A 25,996-nucleotide genomic window follows, 5' to 3' on the forward strand; every position below is an offset into this window, starting at 1 on the left:
GGTGGAGTTGTGGATAGTGCGGAAGGATGTTGCAGGTTACAGAGGGACATAGATAAGCTGCAGAGCTGGGCTGAGAGGTGGCAAATGGAGTTTAATGCGGAAAAGTGTGAGGTGATTCACTTTGGAAGGAGTAACAGGAATACAGAGTACTGGGCTAATGGTAAGATTCTTGGTAGTGTGGATGAGCAGAAAGATCTCGGTGTCCATGTGCATAGATCACTGAAAGTTGCCACCCAGGTTGATAGCGTTGTTAAGAAGGCGTACAGTATGTTAGGTTTTATTGGTAGAGGGATTGAGTTTCGGAGCCATGAGGTCATGTTGCAGCTGTACAAAACTCTGGTGCGGCCGCACTTGGAGTATTGCGTACAGTTCTGGTCACCGCATTATAGGAAGGATGTGGAAGCATTGGAAAGGCTGCAGAGGAGATTTACCAGGATGTTGCCTGGTATGGAGGGAAGGTCTTAATGAGGAAAGGCTGAGGGTCTTGAGGCTGTTTTCGTTAGAGAGAAGAAGGTTAAGAGGTGACTTGATAGAGACATACAAGATGATCAGAGGATTAGATAGGGTGGACAGTGGGAGCCTTTTTCCTCGGATGGTGATGGCTAGCACGAGGGGACATAGCTTTAAATTGAGGGGTGATAGATATAGGACAGATGTCAGAGGTAGGTTCTTTACTCAGAGAGTAGTAAGGGCGTGGAATGCCCTGCCTGCAAAAATAGTAGACTCGCCCACTTTAAGGGCATTTAAATGGTCATTGGATAAACATATGGATGATAATGGAATAGTTTAGGTTAGATGGGCTTCAGATTGGTTTCACAGGTCGGCGCAACATCGAGGGCCGAAGGGCCTGTACTGTGCTGTAATGTTCTATGTTCTATGTTCTATTAACCTGGTGAAGCCACCAAACTTGACTCCTTGCATACCAAACAGTGAAAGCAGCAAGTGATAGAGCTAAGCAATCCTACAACCAACAGATCAGATCTTCACATGCAACAAGATCTGGACAATATCCAGGCTTGGGCTGACAAGTGGCAAGTGACATTCGTGCCACACAAATGCCAGGCTATGACCATCACCAATAAGAGACAATCTAACCACTGCCCCTTGACATTCAGTGGTGTTACCATCATTGACTCCCCCATTATCAACACCCTGGGGGTTATCATTGTCCAGAAACTCAGCCAGACTCACCACATTATCACAGTGGCTACGAGAGCAGGCCAGAAGCTGAGAATACTGTGGCGAGTAACTCATCTCCTGACTCCTCAAAGCCTGTTCACCATCTACAAGGCACAAGTCAGGAGTGTGATGGAATACTTTCCACTTGCCTGGATGAGTGCAGCCCCAACAACAGTCAAAAAGCTTGACGGCATCCAAGACAAAGCAGCCATATGATTGGCATTACACCCACAAGCATTCACTCCCTCCACCACCGACGCTCAGTAGCAGCAGTGTGTACTATCTACGAGATGCACTGCAGAAATTCACCAAAGATCCTCAGACAGCACCTTCCAAACCCACGACCACTTCCATCTAGAAGGACAAGGGCAGCAGATATATGGAAACACCACCACCTCCAAGTTTCTCTCCAAGTCACTCACCATCCTGACTTGGAAATACATCGCCATTTCTTCACTGTCGCTGGGTCAAAATGCTGGAATTTCCTCCCTAATAACGTTGTGGGTCAACCCACAGCAGGAGGACTGCAGCAGTTCAAGGCAGCTCACCACCACCTTCTCAAGGGCAGCTAGGCTTGGGCAAGAAATGCTGGCCAGCCAGCGACGCACACATTCCACAAAATGAATAATTTTTAAGAAATGAAAGCAAAATTCTATGGACGCTGGGCATTTGAAATAAAATGAAAACATGCTGGAAACAGTATGTAAAGCAGCATCTCTAGAGAGTTGATATTCTCGTAAATCACATTTCATAAGATTTGAAAGATTTTGGGAATAAACAGCTTTCAAGCAATTAGAAAACCGGAGAGAGAAGGGAGGGATACGCCAAAAATCGACAGAAGAGATTTATGATATGGTGAGGGCTGAGGCATGGGTGATTAAAGGGCAAAGTCATTATGATGCAGGTCAAATTGAAGTGATAATCTAATTACAGAAACAAACATTGAGTCCAGAGAAGGTGTAAGTACTACAGGATAGCAGGGAAGAAAAGCATGAAAAATCTGGTTGCCATGACTCAAGAACATGGCAGAAAAATTGGCCATCGAGCAAGAACATTTAATGACTCCCACTGCAGTTTGGCCAATTGTACTCCTATGTTTAAAAAAAAGTACATTCTTGTATATCTTTTATTTTTCTAATTAATATATTTTAGGAGACCTGATTTTTAGATTCACTGTACAGCAAACATTAGTATAGTGTATTTAACATATAAAAATAGTGAAGGCTGTTTGCAGATGTGTAATGAAAAGGTGAAGCTGGACCAAAGCCGCATGTAATAAGATGGAAAATCAAAATGTTGTTCAAGGCTATGAATTTTAAGGAGGATTCAGGGACAGAATTTAAGTATAGGGCATTTGCAGTTACAGGCATTTGGTGGAGGCACAGTGCTAATGAACAGAGTGCAAAAGGTGTATCCACAGCCAGAAGAGGCGCTTGAATTGTAGGGGTTAGTTTTGAGGTGAATGAGAGTAGTAGAACTTGAGGTTCGAGGTACTGATGATGAAGTGTGTTTGGAGAAGCCTTTGAAAACAACTGTTTTGAATTGATGTGAAATGAAACAGCCTTGCACAATTCTACAAATGATCCAGAAACAGTGGCCTGGATTTTGCAGATGCTGTGGACATGGAAATGTCAGCGTTCTGCATCATTACTTCTCCAATATGGACAACAGGTTCTGGTGTCTGCAAATGTGCAGAATAACGTAAAAATCCAGGAGTTGCTATCAGGAATTGTCCTATTCTCCTTAGTATGCATTGTTAACCATCACTGTTGTGTAGTCCTTGAACAATCAGCAAATTGGCTAAAGTTTCTACTTTTACACCATCTCATTGTAAATATCCATGAAAAAGTTACACCTTGTTGGATGAAACAATTTCATAATTGTTGATAAACATCCTCACTGATCAGGAAAAGATCATATTGTGTCAAATATTACATTTCCAATTAGTATTCCTTTTAAGTTGGCTTTTATCTTAATTCATTCAATTTATTTGTTCCACTTACTCAGCATTTAAATTAAAATAGAAGGATAATTAGTGCTATAATTTCCTAATTTACTATCAGTGAATAGAATTTTAATGTGATTAGCTCCTTCATTCCATACTGAGATCACTGTTGCTGGACACCTGGAAATCCCATGACTTTGTGCCTGATTTAAATACCATCAGGCAAATGGTAATCCCTGTCTTGGAGATCCCTGAATCTTTTGTAGGCAGATTTTCTGTAAGCCAAGGATGAACAACCTGGTTGTTGACTGCTAATTGCTGTCTAATATGAATGCAACATTCTAACAATGAAACTTCATGTTTAGGATATTTTAGGAAAACTAGATTCATTGTTTTCTTTTGTGTAATTTTTTTCCTTAATTTTTTTGATATTTCATTGAATTGCATTTTTTCATCTATTTATCACTGGTAAAGTGTCAGCCAGATCCCGTTAACTACAGAAGTTTAAGAACACAGCCACAGAATTTGAAATCTTGATTTCACTCAATAAAGATTGATGCAAGATATATATGTTACTTGTGAAGATGTTATTTAAATGAAGAAAGCCAACACATTGTACCTCAAGCCTGTGGATTGTTTGGGGGAAGCGCGCAATGAGCATTGACTAGCACGTGACTTCCTAAATTTCAATAAGTAATAAAACAAAAAAATTGGATGTTGGATTTCTGAAAGAAACAAAAACAGAAACTGCTGGAGAAACTTAACAGATCTGGCAGCAATTGTGGAGAAAGAGTTGATGTTTCAAGTCTAGTGATGCTTTCAATAAGCAATGATTTTATTTACATCATTAATGATGATGATCATTCCAAATTTGCTTGTTTTCAGATACTCCTTGTCCCTCCCTAACTAACAACACCTTCAGCCCTGCAACCCACAATAATCTCTGCTTTCCTCTAGATATAAGTCCTTGCTCATCCCCCCGATTTTCATTGCTTCACCATTAGCAGCCATGCCATCAACTACATAGCTCATAAGCTCAAAAACTGCCTCTCTGCCCTTCCCTCCTCCTTTAAGACACTCATTGAAATCTACTTCCTTCAACCAGCTTTTGTTCATTTGTTCTTATACGTCCTTTATAGTTTAGTGTCAAACTTTGTGTGATAATTGCTCCTGTGAACTTGAGATGTTATTATGTCAAGTTTTTAGGTAATGCAGTTGGTAAGTGCAATATGCATGATCCCTCTCAGTATTTTAATTTGTTTCTATATACGGGAATCTGGAGTGATGTCAAATTAAGAGCAGTTTAAACTGTTGAAAAGGTAAACTTCATTTATTTTTAATTTGTGAGCCCAAAGCAGCACTCCAGCAGCATGGTGTACTTGTTGAGAATAACTTTTATAATTAAAATTTGGTCATCTCCTTGCTTCAGTCACAGTTCAGTTGGCAGCACTCTTGTCTTTAAAGTCAGATGCTCAAGCCCCAACCCAGGAGTTAAGCATCCCAATCAAGGTGGCATTTTAATGTTGCACCAAGGGAGTGCTGCACTTTAAGAGGGTACCATGTTTCATCTGAGATGCTAAGTCTCAGCTCTGGCTGGCCTTTCATGTAATCTATTAGATTTTCATGACAGTGTTTGAAGAAAAGTAGGGGAGTTTTCAAATATTATCTCATCGTTTTTGTAAGACCTTGCTGTTCTTAAACTGTTTTTCACTTTTTATAATATTTACTATTGCTTAGAGAATTTAACGTTTAAAGGGTTGTGGAAAAGGAATTTATTTCAAGTTTCATGGACGTACCTGAAGTAGTTTCTTTAAAAGAGTTCATTGGAAATTTACAGTGGACAATGGTGATATTTAAACAATCTGTCCAAGAAATCATATGGCAGATGATTACTGCTTTCCAACTGGAATTGTTTTGAATAGTGACTGGCTTGGTGAGGGTCCTGTTTAATCTGGTTCATTGGAGAAAAGCTCGCTAAGAAGTGGCTGAATTGGAGGGAAGCCAGTTAAGAAGCAGCTGAGTCAGTGAAGCCTAAAAAGAATAAACCAAGTTGGAGGAAGGCTGATGCAAGCTGCCCAGCTGATCTCCATTTCTGAAAATAAATAGGTGAAGCCTATTTGTTCTTTCGAAAGAGGAATTCAACAATACATCGCAAGATTTCCTGAACAAAATGTCTGAAAGACTTCTAAAACAACTGTGCATGATTAGTGATGTAACCACTTGTGCAAAAGGTCACAGCAACAAACTTCAGTACATCCTACACTTGATACCTTTATCTTCAAAAATAAACAGTTAGCTAGAATTTTTCAAAAAGCCAATTTCTGCAGAGAAATCTTTTTTTTTTATTTTTGTTTTAATTTTTTTTTGTTCTGCAGCGAGTGAGTTGGAGAGTGAGGTGAGGTGTGTGTACATTTTGTATTTACTTTGTTAAACTATCAAAACAGATGAGGTGGCCAGAAGAAAACTAGCCATTACTCATGCCAAGCAGCCTGATGGTGATGCTGAAAAAGTTTATGCCATTCTTGCTAAGAAGGGTTTTATAGATTGAGGTGACATGAAAGGCTATACAAGATGCCTACAAGCTTAATTTAGGTAAATGTGAGGTGATGCATTTTGGTAACACAAATCAGGGCAGGTTTTATACAGTAAATGGTAGAGTCCTGGGAAGTGTTGCCGAACAAAGAGACCTTGGGATGCAGGTTCGTCACTCCTTGAAAGTGGAGTCACAAGTAGACAAGGTAGTGAAGAAGGTATTTTGTACACTTGCCATTACTGGTCAGTGTATTTGAGTATAGGAGTTGGACTGTTATGTCGTGGCTATACAGGACAATGGTTTAGGCCACTTTTGGAATACTGCATTTAATTCTGGTCTCCCTGATACGGGAAAAATGTTGTGTAACTTGAAAGAGTTCAGAAAAGATTAACAAAGATGTTGGAGTTGGAGGGTTTGAGCTACAGGGGGAAACTGAATAGGTTGGGGCTATTTTCCATGGAGTGCCGGAGACTGAGGAGTGACCTAATAGAGGTTTTTAAAATCATGAGGGGCATAGATAGAGTGAACAGCCAAGGTCTCTTTCTCCAGGTAGGGGAGTCCAAAACTAGAGGCCATAGGTTTAAGGTGAGAAGGGAAAGATTTAACAGGGATTGGAGGCGCAACTTTTTCACGCAGAGGGTGGTGCATGAATGGAATGAGCTGCCAGAGGAAGTGGTAGAGGAAGATACAATTACAACATTTGAAAGGCATCTGGATGGGTATACGATTAGGAAGGGTTTAGATGGATATGGGCCAAATGCTGGCAAATGGGACTAGATTAATTTAGGATATCTGGTTGGCATGGATGAGTTGGACTGAGGGTCTGTTTCTGTGCTGTACAACTATATGACTCTAAGTTGTTTCCAGAGGCTTACAGGCAGAAATTTAGGAATATGCAGTAGCAGCCTGGGCAGACTTCTATGGTATTTGAGAGGGTAAAGCAAGAAAGCTATTGGATGAAGTTGTTAAATTTAGAGACTACATTTGAGCCCCCTAACAAAGTAATTCTCCAAAAAGAATGTAAAAATTCAATCCCTACATTAGTAAGAATCCTCAAAACCCATAAAAACAGAATTTTGCAACTGTAAGGTAGGCAACAAAATGGCTGACTATTATGAGCTGGTCCAAAAATCCAAGATTTTTTGTCAGCTTATAAACCTGAAAAAGATGGAAGGTGGGAAGGTGAAAGGAAGACAAGTAGCCAGGGATGAAACAGAAATGCTGGGAAGGCCACAGGACCTCATCCTCAGGCCAGAAAGATGAAGGTGGAACTGACATCCAAAGGCCTTAAGCATTTGTATTGTCACAAGGTGGGCACCTTTTTGCACATTGCTGGAAAGTGTCGGTTTTAGCGTATGCAAGATCAGTATGAAGAAAGGAGCCCTGCATGAGAGTACTGCAGACTAAGCTGTGGCTCTGACTGCAGCTGAGAGAGCAAATATAAACACTGCTCTCAGTGCAAGGAAATTAACAAGGTGCCTGGGAGTTACAGGGAATTCTTGCCCAGAAGAAATGTAACTCATTCGTGAAGTGTAGCAAGTGAACCTGTAGCTATACTTGGAGATGTAGGAGCCATTCAAGATTTTGCTGGGAAAGATATGACTTTTCCAGTAGAATAACATGAATGACAAATTTTTCATAAATGGTATTAGCATTAGCACACCTACCTTTCTATATCAGGTGCACCAAGTGTGTAACCTAATGTCTGGAATGATAACTATATTCAAGAGTTTACCCATAGAGAGTTGACTCTACTTATAAGGAGGAAATGGGCAACAGCGAAAATTGTAGCTGCTTCAGCTGTAATAAAAAGGCCAAGTGAAATCAAGAAAAAATAGCAGTTATGGGAAAAAGTTCGTGTTTGTTCTTCTTCATGAGTAACAACCCAAGCAATAGTTAGACAAAGTCCATCTTTGGAGGTTGAACCGATGTTATATATATTTTGTCACCTGAACATTTAGGGATTTAGATACTCTGAAGGTAGTGTTCACTGAGTCTTCTCTGTAAGTGACATTTCTGAATCAGTTAATATGCTGTATAACCTCGATTGTATCACTTAGAAATTGAGATTGTCAACCTTCAAAAGGACATTCAGTTGGAATTGAAACAATCCGGCACAAATTTAAGGAGTTTCATGGATACTGAAAAGTCCGCAAAGCAACTGTGGAAGTGGCTTCCTTATTTGGTTCTTTCTAGCTTTGAAAATTTGCCTCTTCCAGCTTGAAATTCCTTGAATCAAAATTTTGAACCCACCTGACTGACAAGCATCTCACTGACTTCATCACAGTTACACACTGCATCAACTGTGGACAGTGTGCACCATCAACTTTCACTCTGAAATAAGGATATTTGCCAATTTTCCTTCATTTTAAATATATTTTTGCAATTCAACAGTAATAACTGAATATGTACCCTACCAATTCATATATTCCGCATATATATTTGAGTACATTGTGATACTTTTCATTAATCAGAAATAGCTGTCATTCATGTTGGCAACCCCTGGACTAAGGAGTGAGTTCACTCCTCCAGCCCCAATCATAGCACATTTCATATTTTACAATCACGTCGAAAGCAATTCTGCACCTATTATCTGCTCCGACACATCTGAATTTGTGAATGCGATATAAATGTAAGTTTTCTCCACCCCCTCCCTTTTTTCCTTTAACAAGTTCTATTTATTTGGGTTGTTTTATTTTGGTTGTCAGTTCCATTGACAGTAAATAACTATTAAACATTTGTCACTGAACTATTTGATTACAAATTTGTAGTAATTACCTTGTATCCTGATGATCTTCATTGTGCATTAAATCATCACTGTTGCTGCTTGTTTTTAAACTCCTGTACACCATATAAATTCCTGCCATTTTTCTTGACTAGCTTTTATAATTGTTTCATCATTGTAGTTTCATTGTGCAAATTGTAAATGCTTTAAGATTTTTCACAAATTAAAAGGTTCAGATCTTTGTAAAGTTCATGCCTGTTTTTTGTTAGTCAAAATTAAAATGTAAAAGACTTGCTCATGAATCTTCCTTATATATTAAATCAACAGGATGGTCTACAAATGGTTTCTTCTCATCTACAAAATAAGTTATGCAGTGGGCATTGTGGGATATTTGGCGGTAATGTTTACAATGTTTGGCTTCAATTTATTCTTCAGGTATGGTATTTTTGGGATGCTTTATTAACTACTTAAAATGGTGCCTTTGTTCATAAATGCAAAATATAGTGATTAACGTTTACCCATGTTTCAACCAAAGGATTTATTGAAGCGTTGATTGTTTCGTGAGGTTTCTTTTGAGTGAATCAACTTCAGTTTTTCTTTCTAATCAAATTGTAGTACTCTGTACTTGTGGCAGATGCTTTTTGATGTGGTTTCTCATTCATTGTCCAGCTTTGGCGGTGCAGAAGCTATAAATTCTTAATAGAAGCAAACAAGTTGTATGTCACCAAACATATTTTCTGTAACTTAAGATTTTGGAATTATTGTATGCCCCTATAAATAGATGCAGAGTATTAGGAAACTTGCGGCTTTAGTACTTCAGCATTTATTGACTTTAAAGAAAAGCAGTCAAGGATGTTTTGTGAAAATTATAGGGCAGAGCATGGAATGGAGCAAGTGATTTTTTTTTTTGTCTTAGGTGAGTTTAAAATTCAGGTCAGGGTACATTGTTTCTGATACATTATCTAACAAGGAGCACTGTCATTTGAGCAGCAACCACTGGAGCTGAAAAGCTGATGGTTCAATTTTCTTTTTCATTGAACATAGAATAAAGACAGAAGACTCCATGGATTTTGGTGTAATTTTGCTGTTCTATGGCTTGTATTACGGGGTCATGGGAAGAGATTTTGCAGAGATTTGCTCTGACTATATGGCCTCCACAATTGGAGTAAGTAATAATTGCATAGCAAGGAAGCTATCTCTTTTTAAAACAAAATCAATTTCATATTTTGCTCCATAATAAACGTTATTGTTTTTCCATGTACAGTTCTATAATTTTGGTAGCATGCCATCCAGGAATCTCTCTGATGACATTTGCGCCGTGTGTGGTCAGAAAATATTTGTGGACATCAGTGAAGAAGGAATCTTAGAAGATACGTACCGCCTCTCATGTAGTCATGTGTATCCTTTGTCAGGTGCCATTACCAGAAATAATTTAATCAGCATTTCAGTTTAACGTTTTAGGGGAAAGAAATGTGTGGTGGCCACTAGATTAAAATGTACATGTTATAAATAGCTGCAGTACTTATTTATTTCTGGTGATTTTATTCACTATACAGTTCAACTATATTTATAGAGCATATTGGCCCATGTCCAACTTAGATACTAAGTCACTAAAGGTGCCTTTTTAATAGAGTTAGTGGTCTTCAAGTGTGATGAGTCTTTATACATAGTACAGGCAGCATAATCTAAAGAGCTCTGCACATGCGTTGTTAATTTTTATATCATAAGAATTTGGAACAGCTTGGATTTTCCGGTAACTAAAAAATAAAAGCAGGAAATTAATTTTGAAGTTACCAGGCCATCCACATGACAGCCTGGAAGCTTTTAAAGGAAACTTTAAACTCGCTGCAGTTTTAGTACATTTGGTACATTATAAGTCCAAAGGATTTACATTTTCTTTTATTAATTTCTGGAATGTGGGCATCACTGGCAAGGCCAGCATTTATTGTCCATCCTTCAGTGTTCTAGAGACAGTGGTAATGAGTTGTTGCTGGGTCAGGAATTTGAAAACCTTGACTCAATAATGATAAAAAAATGCTGATGTATCCAAGTGAAAGGGAGTGCTACCCATGACCTTCTAGGTGGTAGGACTTGCATGTTTTGAAGGTGCTGCCAAAGAATTACTGGCGAGTTATTGCAGTGCATCTTGTAGAAGGTACACACAACATAGATGGTCGACCGATTATGAAGATAGTAAATATAGTTAGATCTTAGATGATTAGAGAAATAAGGTCCAGCATTCAGAAATAAAAGTTCAGTAAAACAGACCCACACTGGCAGTTATCATAGTCTTGACCTCTGCTTTGGTAAATGGTAGAAAGACTTTGAGTCGTGCACAACTCGGACATTCCCATGGGAGGTTGCACACAAGTTGACTCCTTTAAATGATTATACCACACAACGTTTTAATGGAGCCATGCACACCAGCAAATCACAGCGCTTTTCAAAAACAAAGTGGAAAGTATGTTGATCAGAAGGTTAAATCACTCCCTACAGAATACCTGGCCTTTGACCTGCTTAAGAAGCTACTTTGTTTGCAGGCCTCTCTCCTTCAAATCTGCTGTTATCACCAATCTTCTCAACAAACCAGTCTTTGACCCTCACTGACCATGCAAACCTTTGCCCTGCCAACCTTACTTTCCACTCCAAAGTCGTTGAAAGTGGTGTTGCTTCCCAAATTCATATACATGTTTGAATCTCCCCAGTCAGGTTTGCACATTTATCACGGCACAGAAACAACTCTTACCCATGTTACCTAACATGACGCAGCTGATTACACCATTCTCCATCAGTAATCCTCCATCTTTATCTATCAACTTAGAGAATTATAGCTTATTACATTGCTGCTAAGTGTTGGTGTGACGTTCTTCAAGGGGGTATCCTTGGCCCACTCCTATTTCTCATTTACATGCTATGTTCGGTGACACAATCTGTAAACAGCACCTACTTTCATACATATACTGATAAGACTCAGCTCTACTTTACCACCACTCGATTTCTTCATTGTTCTCCAAATTTTCAGATTTATTGTCTGTTATCTAGGACCTGTTTGAACAGAAACTTACTTCAATTAAATGTTGGGAAGTTGTTGTCTTTAGTCCTCACTACAAAGTTTTATCTAACAACCTGACTGTTCTGATATCTTCCTCAAATTTAAATAGGACTGTTCACAATCTTAATGTCATACTTAATGTTGAGGAAAACTAAAACAAATTTCTATTTCAATAATATCTCCTAAGTCAATTTCTACCTCAGCTCATCATACCTTTGTGACCTCTAGGTTTGACTATTCCAATGCACTACTGTGTAGCCACCTATATTCTGCTGTTCTTGTCCTTCTAGATGGAAGTGGTTGTGGGTTTAGAAGGATCTTTGGTGAATTTCAGCAGGTGCATCTTGTAGACAGAAAATACTGCTGCTACTGAGAATTGGTAGAGGATGGAGTGGATGTTTGTGGGTGTGGTGTCAATCAAGTGGACTACTTTGTCCTGGATGATGTCAAGTTTCTTGAGTTTTGGAGCTGCAGTCATCCGGGCAAGTGGGGTATATTCCATCACCTTCCTGACTTGTAGATGGTGAGCAAGGTTTGGGGAGTCAGGTGGTGAGTTGCTTGCTGCAGTGTTCCTAGACTGTGAATAGCTCTTGTCGTCACTACATTTATGAGTTTCTGGTCAATATTAACCTCCATCATATTGATAGCTGGGATTCAGTGATGGTAACACCATTGAATGTCAAAGGGTGATGGTTCGATTGCCTCTTATTGGAGATGGTCACTGCCTGGCATTTGTGTGGTGCATATGTTGCTTGCCACTTTTCAGCCCAAGCCTGGGTATTGTCCAGCTCATGTTGAATTTGAACATGAACTGCTTCAGTATCGGAGGAGTCGCAAATGGTGCTGAACATTGTACAATCATCAGCAAACATCCCCTTTTCTGACCTTATTCAGAAGTGTTTTGAAGTTCTGAAGAAGGGCCACTGGACTCAAAGCATTAACTCTGCTTTCTTTCCACAGATGCTACCAGATCTGATGAGTTTTTCCAGCAATTTAGGTTTTTATAGAATCATAGAGTTGTACAGCATGGATACAGACCCTTGGTCCAACTCGTCCATGTCGACCAGCTATCCTAAATTAATGTAATCCCATTTGCCAGCATTTGGCCCATATCCCTTTAAATCCTCCTTAATCATACCTGTCATACATGCACTACCCTCTTTGGAAAAAAATTGTCCCTTGGGTCCCTTTTAAATCTTTCTTCTGTCACCTTATAGTACGCCCTCTAGTCTTGGACTCGACTATCCTGAGGAAAAGACCTTGGCTGTTCACCGTATCTATGCCTCCTCATGATTTTATAAACTTCTGTAAGGTCACCCCTCAGCCTCCACTCTAGGGAAAATAGCCCCCAGCCTGTTTGTTTCATATTTCCAGCATCTGCAGTTCTTTGTATTATTTTTGGGCTTTTAACATTAACATTTTTTTTTTAAATCCATATTTATTTGAATAACTGCATGTTCATTGCAGAGCTGCCATGGTGTTTTGAACTATATCACTGGATGCTACCAGAGAAGAAAGAGGCTAACTATGTTTTTATAGTCTGAATGGTGGTAGTTTTCAGTAGCAGAGAGAGAATAAATAAAGGACAATGTTCCCTGTAACCATGCAGCCACTTGGAGATTCTGCAGTCACCATGCTAACACATTGACTTCCAGTTCTGGAAGGCACTGTCCCGCATGGATTTTGGGAGGTTAAAAACACGATAACAGAGAACATAGCAAATTGCTTCACTTATTTACCTATGTCATCCGGCATGGGGACCAGACAATGCAAGTTATGTGGTCAGCAACTTAGTGGGAGTGTGGTCAATAAATCAGAGTGAGTGGTTTGTGAAGTCAATTTGGAGAAATATAACAGTAGGAATATAGGAGCTAGCTTAGGTTGAGAGAAGGGGTGGGGAAAGATTGATTTGCCATCCTTGGAAAGGACAAGGGAGGGGAGTAATAGATATAGCCAAACGTATAATCCCAATTGTAATCCAAAGATGCCCATCAATTCCTTAGTGATCATAGTTGTTGTAATGAGATACAATGATATTGTCGTGGAACTATGTATTTAAATTTGTTGTGCTATGCAAATTTGTTGGATGGCATGTTGACTGTAGGGAATTGATCGGGGAAAAGAGTACAGTTTTAGAGATACTGAATGTCATTGAACAGTGAACTTGGTAACGAATCATTAAACAATATGGTTACCCTTCATGCAGAGGTGAGAGTGAAAGGAGGGCTTTAGCAGAGAGTTGATCATGAAGTAAAGAAGGGGTGGATTATTTTAATCTTTTTGATTGCCCTCTAGTAATGGGTGAGCTCAACAAAAGGGAACAAGGCTTGAGAATTCTTGATGTTTTCAGTCAGGCCTAGAATGACTATGGTAGTTGTGCTGAATCTACCACATGTCTATACCACTTGGTCTTTTGGAAGCAAAAATGGATGTGACATGAAGGAAAACAAAATGGTTGACAAAATATCTTACAGGTATTAAAGGTGGAGTTGAAGTTTTTGAGTAGTTTTGTTGCTGCAGATGAATCATAGTGAATCAAGAACCAGAAGTAATTTTGCAACTTGGAAGTTTAATTATGAGTAACTTGGAAGTTTAATTATGAGTAACTTGGCAGTTTAATTATGAGTAACTTGGGCAGTTTTTCTGAGGCGGGTACAGAAGAAAGTGTGGTTAGAAGGAGCTGGGAGGCTGTTGCCAGTGAAGGATACACTTGCAGATGACATCTGATTAAGATAAAGGAGTAGAAAGACCACTTGAGATGTGAAGGTAAAAGTGAAAGCCATGCTGTGAATCAGAAGTGGACAGTTTCTGAAAGAAAGTTTATACTTTTCCAGTGTGCAATATCTTCGACTTGGCTGTGAGGAACTTTATCAGTGGCTGATTTGTTCTTTTGTCAATTCAAACTAACCTCTTTTATTCTGCTTCATTGAACTTGATTAGCTTAGTGTCGGTGGTGAATCTCTCCAATTTGTTATGGATTCTAAATTATTCATGTCTGCTCAGAACATTTGGAGCCTCAGTGCTAATCCCTGAGATACTTTTTTTAATTCACACACCCCACCCCTAAACTCAAATAACTAAACACTATTTACTTCAGCTAAATTCTTGTTATATCTGAATTAGATACAAACATACGAACAAGGAGCTGGAGTAGGCAATTTGGTTTCTCAAGCTTGCGTATGACATGACTGACCTGATTATAAACTCAAATCTCCTTTCCCGCCTACCCCGTGAGCCTTTCACATCATGCTCAGTGAGATTCCATCTACCTTTGCCTTAAAAATATTCAAGGGCTCTGCTTCCACCACCTTTTCAGGAAGAGAATTCGAAAGAGAGACAACCCTGTGGAAGAAAAACTTGCACCTCATCTCTGTTTTAAAAGGGCAATCCCTGAATTTGAAACTGACCCCTAGTTTTAGACTCTCCCAATGGAGGAAACAGCCTCTGTGCATCTAACTTGTAAAGATTTATCAGGATCCTTTATGTTTGAATCAAGTCTCCTCTTACTGTTCTGAACTCCATTGGTTGCAGCTCTACTCTGTCCAACTTTTCCTCTGAAGACAACTCACACATTCCAGGCATTAGCCTGGTCAATCTTCTCTGAACTTCTCCCAATGAATTTAAATCCTTCTTTTAAATAAGGTGACCAATACTGTGCACAGCAATGTTCACTCGTGCAGCCGCTCCGAAGTTCAGCGTATGGGAATTGGTGAACTAATGAGGATTGCAGTATTGACTCAAATCGCTACCTCTCTCAGACCTTGGAGGTCTCCACCGATGAAAGCAAAGTTAGAGGAAACACTGGTGCACAGTATTCCAGATGGGGTCCTTTCAATGTCCTATATAAATGAAATGTAAATTTCCCAGTTGTGCATTCAATTCCCTTTGCAATAAATGATAAGATTCTATTATCTTTTTGAATTGCTTGCTCTTCCTGCGTAACAGTCTTTTGTGATTCATGCACAAGGACACCCAGATTCTTCAATATCAGTGCTGTGCAATCTCTCACCATTTAGATAACATGTTTTTTTTCATTCTTCCCGCCAAAATGGACAGTTCACAATTCTCATATTTTGCTCAGTTTGCTGTGCCATTTCTCATTCCTTTAACCTATTCATTCCTTTTTGTAGTTTCCTTATGTCCTCTTCACAACTCGCTTACCTATGTATGTTTGTACCAAGAGCAAAGTTGGTAACCATACCTTCCATTTTCTTCATCCAAATCATTTATGTATATTGTAAACAGTTGAGGTTCCAGCACTTATCCCTGTGGCACACTACATGTTACCTTTGCCAATCTTAAAAAATTGTTTTTGTCTTCTTTGTTTCTTGTTAGCCAGCCAATCTTCTATTAAGGGAGATGACCCTATAGAGATTTAGAAAATCGTGAGACGCATGGATAGAATGAATAGCTAAGGTTTATTTCTTAGGGTAGGGGAGTCCAAAATAGAGGGCATAGGTTTAAGGTGACAAAAGAAAGATTTAAAAGAGACCTGAGGGGCTTACTTTTTCATGCAGTGGGTGGTGTGTGTATGCAACAAGCTGCCAGAGGAGGTGGTGCAGGCAGGTACAATTACAACATTTGAAAGACATCTGGATGGGTATGTGAATGGGATGAGTTTAGAGAGATATGGGCCAAATGCTGGCAAATGGGACTAGATCAATTTAGGATATCTGGTCAGCCCAGATGTGTTGGACCAAAAGATCTGTTTCCGTGCTGAACAACTGACTGTCAGTAGCAATTTATTTCCCCTCCTTTTCCTGATCAAACCATTTCTACATCATGATTTCCTGAACTAGGTCATCTCTAACTATTGCACCACTGCCACCTTGATGAATAGTGCACCCCTCTACCTTTACCTAGCTTCCAACTCTTGGATTTGCTCTCCTGGTTTGACTCTACCCCTTAGTTTGCCACATCCATTCAAGCTTGATCTCTCACTTCCATTGTTTAGTTTAACCCCCTTCTACTTTTCTAGTTAGTGTTTGCTAGAACACTGGTCCCAGCAAGGCTTAGGTACAATCTGCCACAATGATACAGGCCCTATTTTCATTAGTGCTGATTCCAAAGCTTCTCAAACTGAAACTCACTTCTCCCATACCAGTATGACCATGTATTGACTAATTTTGTGTTCTCTGCCAATGGTATGTAGCTTAGGTAATAATGCGTATTATTATTGTGGTTCTGCTCTTCAATTTGGTGCTTAGATCCTTTGTGTAAACAGAACCTGTTTGATAGTTTTACCTATATCACCAGGACCTACATAAACCACAATAACATCTGGCTCCACCTGTCTCCCATACCCAATTCCTGTCCAGACTTGAGCAGATGTCTCAAATCCTGACACTGGGTAGGCAATGTGGCCTTCGGTACAAGTGTTTATGGCTACACAAAACAATATCTATTCCCACCACACCACCCCTTCCCCCTCACTATATTATCCCCTTCTACTCTACGTTCCTTATTACACTCATTGCATGAAAGATGTCTTGAACCAAGGTGCTTTGCTCTGTCTGCTGCTCCTTCCTAGAGAACTTACTACCCTCCGTCCTCACAGACAAGCATCTCAAATTTACTAGATAATTGCAAAGACTGAAGTTCCTACATATTTTCTTACCCTATATCTGCTTCACTAAGGTCATACCCTCCTGTCCCATGCCACAGAGAATCAGACTGCCCTACCCAAAGGGTTTTGACCATCTTCTGGAACAAAGTTTCCAGCTATGTCTCCCCCTTCCTGTGTGTCAGCTGAGCCAGCATTAGTGCTGTAAGCGTACCTCTGGCTGCCTTCCCCATTATTCTCACCAGTGTTTAGAAGGAGCGGTGTTTGGAGAGCAAGGTGTACTCAAGGGACTTCAGTGTTATCTGCTTAATTCTCCTTGACTACCTGACAATTATCCATTCCATCCTTTCCCAACTGTCCTTGAACTGTATGGTAACCGTGTCTATAAACATTCTATCCAAGAAGCTGACGTACTGCAATAATAAAAACTGCTGCTCAAGCTCCAAAATTCAGAGTTCAAGCTGCTACTGTTGCTGACAGTTCTTGCAATTGTGGTTATCTAGGATGCCAGAAGCATCTGGATTTTTAACATGGTACAGGATACATACTCCATGGGTGCAAGGAAGTTGGCTTTTTCTGCAAAGTTCTTGACATTTAGAGTTACGCCAATTCTTTTCAAACAGTTTATTTCCTAAATGGGCTTTCCAAATTTTCATTTTGTGAAGTAACCGGTCATTTCATTTTGGGTCTTAAGTGGTAGTTGAACACAGGTCACCTGGCCCAGAGGAAGGGACATTACCACCGTAACACAAGCGGACTCAGCACCTTAACATAAGCTTTTTATTTAATTGTAGTTGCTAAATTGTGCCTGCTAAAAGACTGAAACCAGCCATATTTTTGTGAGCACACATCAGAAACTGTCTTGATCCAAAAGTAGCAGTACAATACAAACAAATTTGCACCTATAAAAATTTATGTATATTTTTGTGGAGGCACACTTAAGTTTCTGAAAAATTGGATCTCCTCTTCTGCCAAGTTAATGCTAAACATTCTTGATACCCAAATGATTGTAACTCATCTATCTTTAAGACTTGATGAAAAAATAACTAACTGTATTTGGACAACTATGCCTGCTCATGTGTTACTTTGTTGAGAACTTGAACCTTAACAAGGGTAGACTGAACCTATTCAGTCATTTTTTTTAGCAGAGAAACACGTCACGTTGCAATGCATATGTCTGAATTAAATTGTGAAGTGAGTAGTACAGGTAAATTTAAAAATTGCTTTTGGTTTGAAAGAACCCAGAGTAGGTAATGCAATGTTTACTCAACACCATTTTGAGTTCACCATCTTTGTATCCATTGCATGTGTTATTTTGTTACCTTCATGTTTCATGCTACACAGGTGGTTTGTAGAGTTTTGCACATAAATATTTAACTACAATTTCTTGTACAGCTGAAGATAGGAGAAAATGAGCAAAATAAACTAGATCCATGTTAAGTTCTTATACCAAAAGGAAAAAAGCCATCTTCAGAGATCTCAAAAGAATTCTGGAAATGAATGATATTAAATTTGGGGGCGGCACAGTGGCTCAGTGGTTAGCACTGCTGCCTCACAGCGCCAGGGACCTGGGTTCGATTCCACCCTCGGGCGACTATCTGTGTGGAGTTTGCTCGTTCTCCCTGTGTCTGCGTGGGTGTCTTTCAGGTGCTCCGGTTTCCTCCCACGGTCCAAAGATGTGAAAGCTAGGTAGATTGGCCATAGTGTTCAGGGATGTGTAGATTAGTTGGGTTAGGAGGGGTGGGCCTGGGTGGAATGCTGTGAGGGTTGGTGTGGACTTGTTGGGCCAAAGGGCCTGTTTCTACACTGTAGGGATTCTGTGATTCTATTATCAATTTTAGACTTCAAATCTGAGGATCAGCAGTCAAGTCCTAAGCTAACTGCTATTGTGTCATTTAGTTAAATTTTGATAGCATCAGGTAAACAGTTGAAATATTGCTTGTTTTGCAAAGATTGATTGATTGGATACCTTACTTTGTACCATGTTTGGAGGTCAAAACATTGTAAAATAAAACAAATAATTGCAGAGTCTGAAAACCTGACACAAAAACAAAAATTGCTGGAGAAGCCCAGTATGTCTGACAGAATCTGTGCAGAGAAAACATTTAATGTTTCGAACAAAAACAAAGTTGCTGGAAAAGCTCAGCAGGTCTGGCAGCATTTGTGAAGGAGAAAACAGAGTTAGCGTTTCGGGTCCAGTGACCCTTCCTCAGAACTGATGATGGCTGGGAAAACGTCAGTTTATATGCAGAAAATAGGGAGGTGGGTGGGGTAGGGAATAAACAAAACAAATGAGCCCAAAGAGAGAGAAGGACAGTTGGACAGACAAAGGAGTTGGTAACGATCAGGCTGGGAGGGTGAGGAGTTGTTAATGGGGACTGTTAGTGGCCGTTAGCTTTTCCAGCAACTTTGTTTTTGTTCTTGATTTGCTGCATCTGCAGTTCTTTTGGTTTTTATTTAATGTTTCGAGTCCAGTGACTCTTCTTAAGTGGAGGACTGGAGAACGAGTTCTGAAGAAAGGTCACTGGACTCGAAACGTTAACTGTTTTCTGTCCAGAGATGCAGCCAGACCTGCCGTGTTGCCCAAAAATTCAGTTTTTGATAATTCATTATTGTGTTTTAAAATGAATTATTCACAAATGGCTCCCACTATTTCAGAAATTGTTTACTCTGCTGTGTTTGTCAAATAATTATGTGTAAAAACCAAAAGAACTGCGGATGCTGTAAATCAGGAGCAAAAACAAAATTGCTGGAAAAGCTCAGCAGGTCTGGCAGCATCTGTGAAGGAGAAAACAGAGTTAACGTTTCGGGTCCGGTGACCCTTACTCAGAATTTTACACAAATAATTATTTGTCTTCGGTTAGTTATGCATCCCAAACTTTGCCCTGTAGTTACTTCTGATAACAGGATTTTGGAAAACCATATATGCATGCAAGCCATTTGCATCATTAGAACAATTGTGCATTATGTAATAGAACTGTGTTTTGCTGTGCTCATTGGTATTGGTAATTAAACAGTGAATTAGCACAAGTAGGATTCCTAACTGGTATTTAGTTATGTCCAAATAGCAGAAAATACTTAACTAAACATTCAGATTTCATGAATTCTGCATTCGTGGTTGGTGCATTGTAGGTAAAAAGCAGACGTGTCCATACTGTAATGAGAAGGTGGACCTTAAAAGAATGCTGAGTAATCCGTATCCTTTAAAATTTAGTTCATAAAGTTTCTGAAGAATCGTTTAATGTAACTTGTAATTACCAACACAATTTATTTACAGTTTATGCAATGGTTTTAATTTTAGTAAACCTGCTCAAGAAAGGCAAATCTAATTGCGCATACACGCGTTTGTCAAAAAATACAGTAACGACGTGCTTTAAAACATCACAGTAGTATTGGAACGTCTCATTAGTATTCGCTTACATAAGATCAATAAGAACACCTGGATCATTCATGAAAGTTTTCAAAATGCTGTTTTTAAAGTGAGTATGGAAGATGCCCTAAGTATATGTGTTATCTGTCTCTTCACTCCCTTTTAGCAACCTAACTCATTCAATATTTGGGAATAATGTTGTCAACTTGATAAATGACATTTTCAGCTGTAATAGGCAAAAATACAATGTGGATCTGTTTTTTTTCTACTAACTGATTTAGATCTGTAATCTCACAGACACATCAGCCTTCGTTACTTCAAAAGCAAGTTAATTACTAAGCAAGCCACTTTTGAACTCTTTGATTACTTGTAATGAGAATTATATAATTACAGGCGATATTTTACATATAAATCTGTAGATTTTTTTCTTTATTGATTCATGAGATGAGGGTGTTGCTTTTAGGAGTATTTATTGCCCAAAGGACAGTTGAGAGTCAATTGCATTACTATGGGTCTGGAGTCACATGTAGGCCAGACCAGGTAAGGATCGTAGTTTCCTTCCCTAAAGCGCATTAGTGAACTAAATGGGTTTTTCTGACAATCAGCAACGGATTCATTGTTATCACTACATTCTTAGTTCCAACTATTTTTTATTGAATTCAAATTCCACCATCTGCCATGGCTGGATTTGAACCCAGAACGTTATCTTGGTCGCTGGATTAGCAGTCCAGCGATAATACCACTAGGCCATTGTCTCCCATCAAACAGATTTCCCCTTTAAGAGACAAGTGCTGGACCAGATTTTGGATGCAAAATCTTAATTCGCATCTGAAATATTAATCTATATTTTCTCTTTCAGGTTCTAATGAATCTGTATATTTTGGCTATTGGTACTCAGAATCTCAAAATCCCTACAGTGTGGAAGCAGGCCATTTTTGACTAATCAAGTCCTCACCGACCCTCTGAAGAACATCCCACCCAGACCCGCCCCATCCCTTTTGCCTTGCATTTTCCATGGCTAACTTACCTAGCCTGCACATCCTTGAATATTATGGGCAATTTAGCATGGCCAATCCACCTGATCTGCACATCTTTGGTCTGTGGGAGAAAGCCAGAACACCTGGTATACCTACAATGCCATTAGGAGCTTTGACCCAGCAACACTGAAGGAACAGCAATATATTTCCAAGTCAGGATGGTGAGTGGCTTGGAGGGGGACATGTAGGGAACACTACAATTTCCTCTCCAAGACACTTGCCACCCTGGCTTGGAAATATACTGCACTTCCCTCAGTTTCACTGGATCAAAATCCTGCAGTTCCCTTCCTAACGGCACTGTGGGTGTACCTAAACCAAATGGGCTGCAACAGTCAAGAAGGCAGCTCATCACCACCTCCTTGAGGAGGACTAGGGATGAGCAATAAGTGCTGTCTCAACCAATAATGTTCACATCCAATGAATTAATTTTTTCAAAGTATCCTGATAGCAGTACCAGTTTGCTAAGAAATGTTTTGCTTTTTGCTTGGGTTTTGGGATAAAAAACAGTGGACAGTGGAGTTAAGTCCACAGCCAAATCAGCCATTATCTTATTGATTAGTAGAACAGGCACGAAGGATCTACTCCTCCTGAGCCCTATGTTTCTGTCATTCCCATTTGATTCTCCAACATGTAGGAGGTTGAGGGGTAACCTTATAGAAGTTTATAAAATAATGAATGGTATAGATAGAGTTAATTGTAGTTCTTTTTCCCTAGGATGAAGAATTTCAAGGCTAGGGGACATTTTGAGGTGAGAGATTTAAAACAGACATGAGGGGCAATTTTGTTTTTTAGAGGGTGGTTCATGTGTGGAATGAACATTGAGGAAGAGTTGGATGTGGGTAGATTGACAACGCTTAAAAGACATTTGAGTAAGTACATGAATAGGAAAGGTTTGGAGGGATATGGGCCAGGAGCAGGCAGGTGGGTCTAGTTTAGTTTGGGATTATGGTTGGCATGGACTGATTGAACCGAAGGGTCTGTTTCTGTGCTGTATGACTATGATTGTACACATATTTATTTGGTTCTGTTATTTCCTACATGGAAGAGAGAAATATAATCCATTACAAATGTTGCAGCAGTTGTTACTATTTGTAAATTCATTTAGGTACAAAATTTAAAATTAGTTGCTTATTATTTGGCTTTAGTTCTACTTTGTACTTACTGTGCTTTTCTATTAAAGCAAGATTTCCCAGCAATTGACTTTGACAGTGGAGCCCTATTATCTTGTTTTCCTCCTTTCAACTGCAGATTTAACCGTTCTGATTTCCTTTTGTTTACTTAATATTATCATCATCTCCTTGAAGTTATATTTTCTGCTAAGCAGAAGATGTGCAAGTGTTCCAGGTTTGTAAAATGCTTTGCAGTTCCATCAATGTTCTTTTTAGTCTTGAATTATGGATATTAATTTTAAATATGTATGTGATCCGCCCCACAGTACTTAACATTGTTTTCTTAAAGCTACATCTTCCACTAATTTCTGTACTATCATATGTGAATACCTTCCTCACCTCCCACTATTTAGCTATTGCTAAAGTGAGTCATTCTTACATTTAACATGCATATGCACAACGTTCAGTTTCCTCAAATGTTATTGTAGCATTGTTGCACCACTGCCACACTGCTGCTTTTTTTGTTTGTTACCCTGTAATTTCCCTTTAAGTACCTATTCAACCCTGTTCTTAAAATTATTTATGAAATCTGCTTTCTGCAGATTTTCAGGTTAAGCATTTTAGATTCTGACAACTTCTCATCTCCGCTATTGACATTTGGTTGATTTTAAAGCCATAATTTGAGAGCAGGAATAGGTTTTCTAATCAATGAAAACCTCATGTTGAAAACCTGAGGTTATTTCTTCCCCCTTCTGTTCCACAGAAGGAAGTCCTAATTTTTCCAGTGACTTCTCATTTCTGAAGTCTCTAATCCGTGGCCAAATTCCCGTATATTTTAAGGCATTTTATATCAATTCTGAACATTACATTTTTGACTAAACATTTCTGCAAAATGGTATTTAGGTGCAGACACTAAAATGTTAATATTAGCTCAAGTTGCACCAATTTTAATTAAATGGTTAGCAGCCAGATACCGTTTTTTGACATTACTGTACTAATGAAGTATACCCATTTAAACATTAGACTTCGAAGTATCTTCAAAACAAGCTGGGAACCACGTCAGTTGATTATCTGAGAGAAAAACTGTCTTGTGCATAGAGCATTTTTGATTTGTCAACATTTTGTGCTTTTAAAATTGATTATCTGGGATGTATGTGAATAGTAGAAATAGAAGCATGAATGGCTGGTACAATAGAGTTAATTGCTCATTTTTAGTTGATAGTAAGTGCTCACATCTCCAAAAAAATTACTCTCAATGTAAAAGTTACTAAAGCAGTTCTGTCACAATTTCACTAAAATATTAACCAAAGTTACTTTAAACATATGCAAAATGTTTTCTTTAACTTCTTTAACTTCAGGTGGGAGCGCACACATGTTTTATATGGCCAGCTATTAGATTGGCTGCGTTATCTAGTTGCATGGCAGCCTGTAATTATTGGAGTTGTACAAGGGATTAACTACATATTAGGCCTAGAATAAGAGCCTACCAATTTTTTTGGCATGTACATTATAACTTAATCATTTTAAATTATGTATATTCTGTATTTTATATTATTGAAAATGTTTACTCTGAATTTGTCATCTAGAATTACATAACTACAATATGTTTTCTTGGTACATTAATTGCTGATTATGGTGATTATGCTGTCACTTAACTAATGTGCAATAATGTGCGTTATTTTTAAATAAGTAATGTCAGATTTTGTAAAAGGGAACCCTCAGTTCTTTCGCAAACAAATTTGTGGTCCCTTACAAAAAAAGTTGAATAAAATTAAAGCAAGGATGCATTGTCGATTTGTCACTTATTATACTGATTTAGAAATTGTAACTATTGTTTCAAAGAAAGTTTGACCATTAGATGTCTCTATATAATAGCTTATTAAACGTGGAATGAAATTTATACTTTTTGTTATGTCAACACTAAGAGCAATGTTGTAAAAAAAAATTATGATGTAAATGTCTTTTTGAATCAACAGAATTTTATTCATGCCCCACAGTGATTTATTTTTCAAATACTTAATATTGAAAACCAATGTTGTATTTACCTAGTGAATTGCAATTTTTTTGCATCTAAATTTATTCTCTAAGATGTCATTTATTTAGTTATTCTTCTGGTAATAAATGCAATATAACTTTTTTAATTACAATGCAGATACTTTTTTTTTAAATTTGAAGGCACTGATCTTAGTCTTCTGGTGGTTGTACCTGGAAATTTTATTCACCTGAAACTTGACTTTTTAATCAATCTTAATGCAGTTTAAAAGTAATAACTTGGATGAAATTTGGTTTGGAACCTAAATGTAACCAACTGTTTTCTGAACATTTTTAATTCCAAAAGCTGCTTTACAGCTTGGAATATGAATAATATTTAGAAATATTTCAGATTTATCATTTAGATGTGCTCTTATAAAAATACTTCTGCAATATTTGCATCATTTTTATTAATTTACAAATATTATCTAAGCCGTGAATAATGTAAACCAAATTAATCATTGAGCCTGGAAATCAGAGATAACTTAATCAATAAGTTTGAATTATGATTAAATGCTGTATCCTGCAGTAAACCCAAGTTTTATTTGTGTTTAATAGGCGAGATGCAAGTTGAAAATTGGCTTCAGCAATTCAAAGTTGGGAGAAAAATTTCGAAGAAGCGTTCTATTAGACTTGAAACGATAACTGTTTTTCTTTGTCCATGGTTGCTGCTAGTCTTGCTGAGTTTCTCTAGCACTTTGTTTTTATTTGAGGGGAATAAAAACTTGCTTTGTTTCTGTCATTGGGGTTTGTCAGTACACAAGACTGCCCTGATTTATCCATGGTTTGATAGATTGCCTGATTTCCTTTGGTGTCTGTTTTAATTCTGAAACTTGTTGGTCACGTTTGTTTAACTAGAAAAAAAATATTTGAAGTGTAAGGACATGTCGGTTTGGATAATGAGGGCAGTCAACAAAATTATCGTCATATATGAATGAGGCAGCAGGATATCAGGGGAGAACGATAATCTTGGAAGACTCGTCTTGACATTTTTAAAATTAGTTCATGGAATGTGGGTGTTGCATTTATTGCCCACCTCTAATTACCCTTAAAGGTGGAGGTGATGGGCTGCCTTCTTGAATCTCTGCTGTTCATTGGGGGCTGGGTACACCAACCCTAGCCTTAATTCTGCTCAGGAATTTTTGATCCAGTGACAGTGAAAGAACTAAGGTATAATTATAGGGTTATCTGTGACTTGGAGGTGTAAATGTTAATGTTTAAGGTGGCAGATGGAATCCACACCAAGCATGCTACGTCATCCTGGATAGTGCTGAACTTTCCTAATATTATTGGAATTGCACATATCCAGGCAATTGGAGAGTAAAGCTAAAGTTGCCATAGTCCTATCAGACTGTAGAGCTGCGCTCTCATTAGCAGTGAGATGACTTGGTGGTTTAACCTGAGGGTCTCCATGCCTCTGGCAGGTGAGAATTCTTAATGGTAACCTCAGCT

The 25,996-nt window shown here is 38.6% G+C and overlaps 1 protein-coding gene across 1 annotated transcript in view; it reads left to right on the forward strand.

The window, feature by feature from the left end:
- rnf175 (ring finger protein 175) overlaps positions 1-24,659 on the forward strand; it is a 53,858-nt gene extending 29,199 nt beyond the window's left edge. Inside the window, exons 5-9 of the mRNA XM_020512240.2 lie at positions 8,710-8,817; positions 9,427-9,547; positions 9,647-9,780; positions 20,092-20,193; positions 23,872-24,659. Coding sequence (XP_020367829.1) covers positions 8,710-8,817; positions 9,427-9,547; positions 9,647-9,780; positions 20,092-20,193; positions 23,872-23,992 — 586 coding nt within the window. The 3' untranslated portion in view covers positions 23,993-24,659. The remainder of the gene's footprint in view (positions 1-8,709; positions 8,818-9,426; positions 9,548-9,646; positions 9,781-20,091; positions 20,194-23,871) is intronic.
- The last annotated feature ends 1,337 nt before the right edge of the window (positions 24,660-25,996 follow it).

This window comes from Rhincodon typus, chromosome 1, assembly GCF_021869965.1.
Source record: "Rhincodon typus isolate 14 chromosome 1, sRhiTyp1.1, whole genome shotgun sequence".
Lineage (NCBI taxonomy): Eukaryota > Metazoa > Chordata > Chondrichthyes > Orectolobiformes > Rhincodontidae > Rhincodon > Rhincodon typus.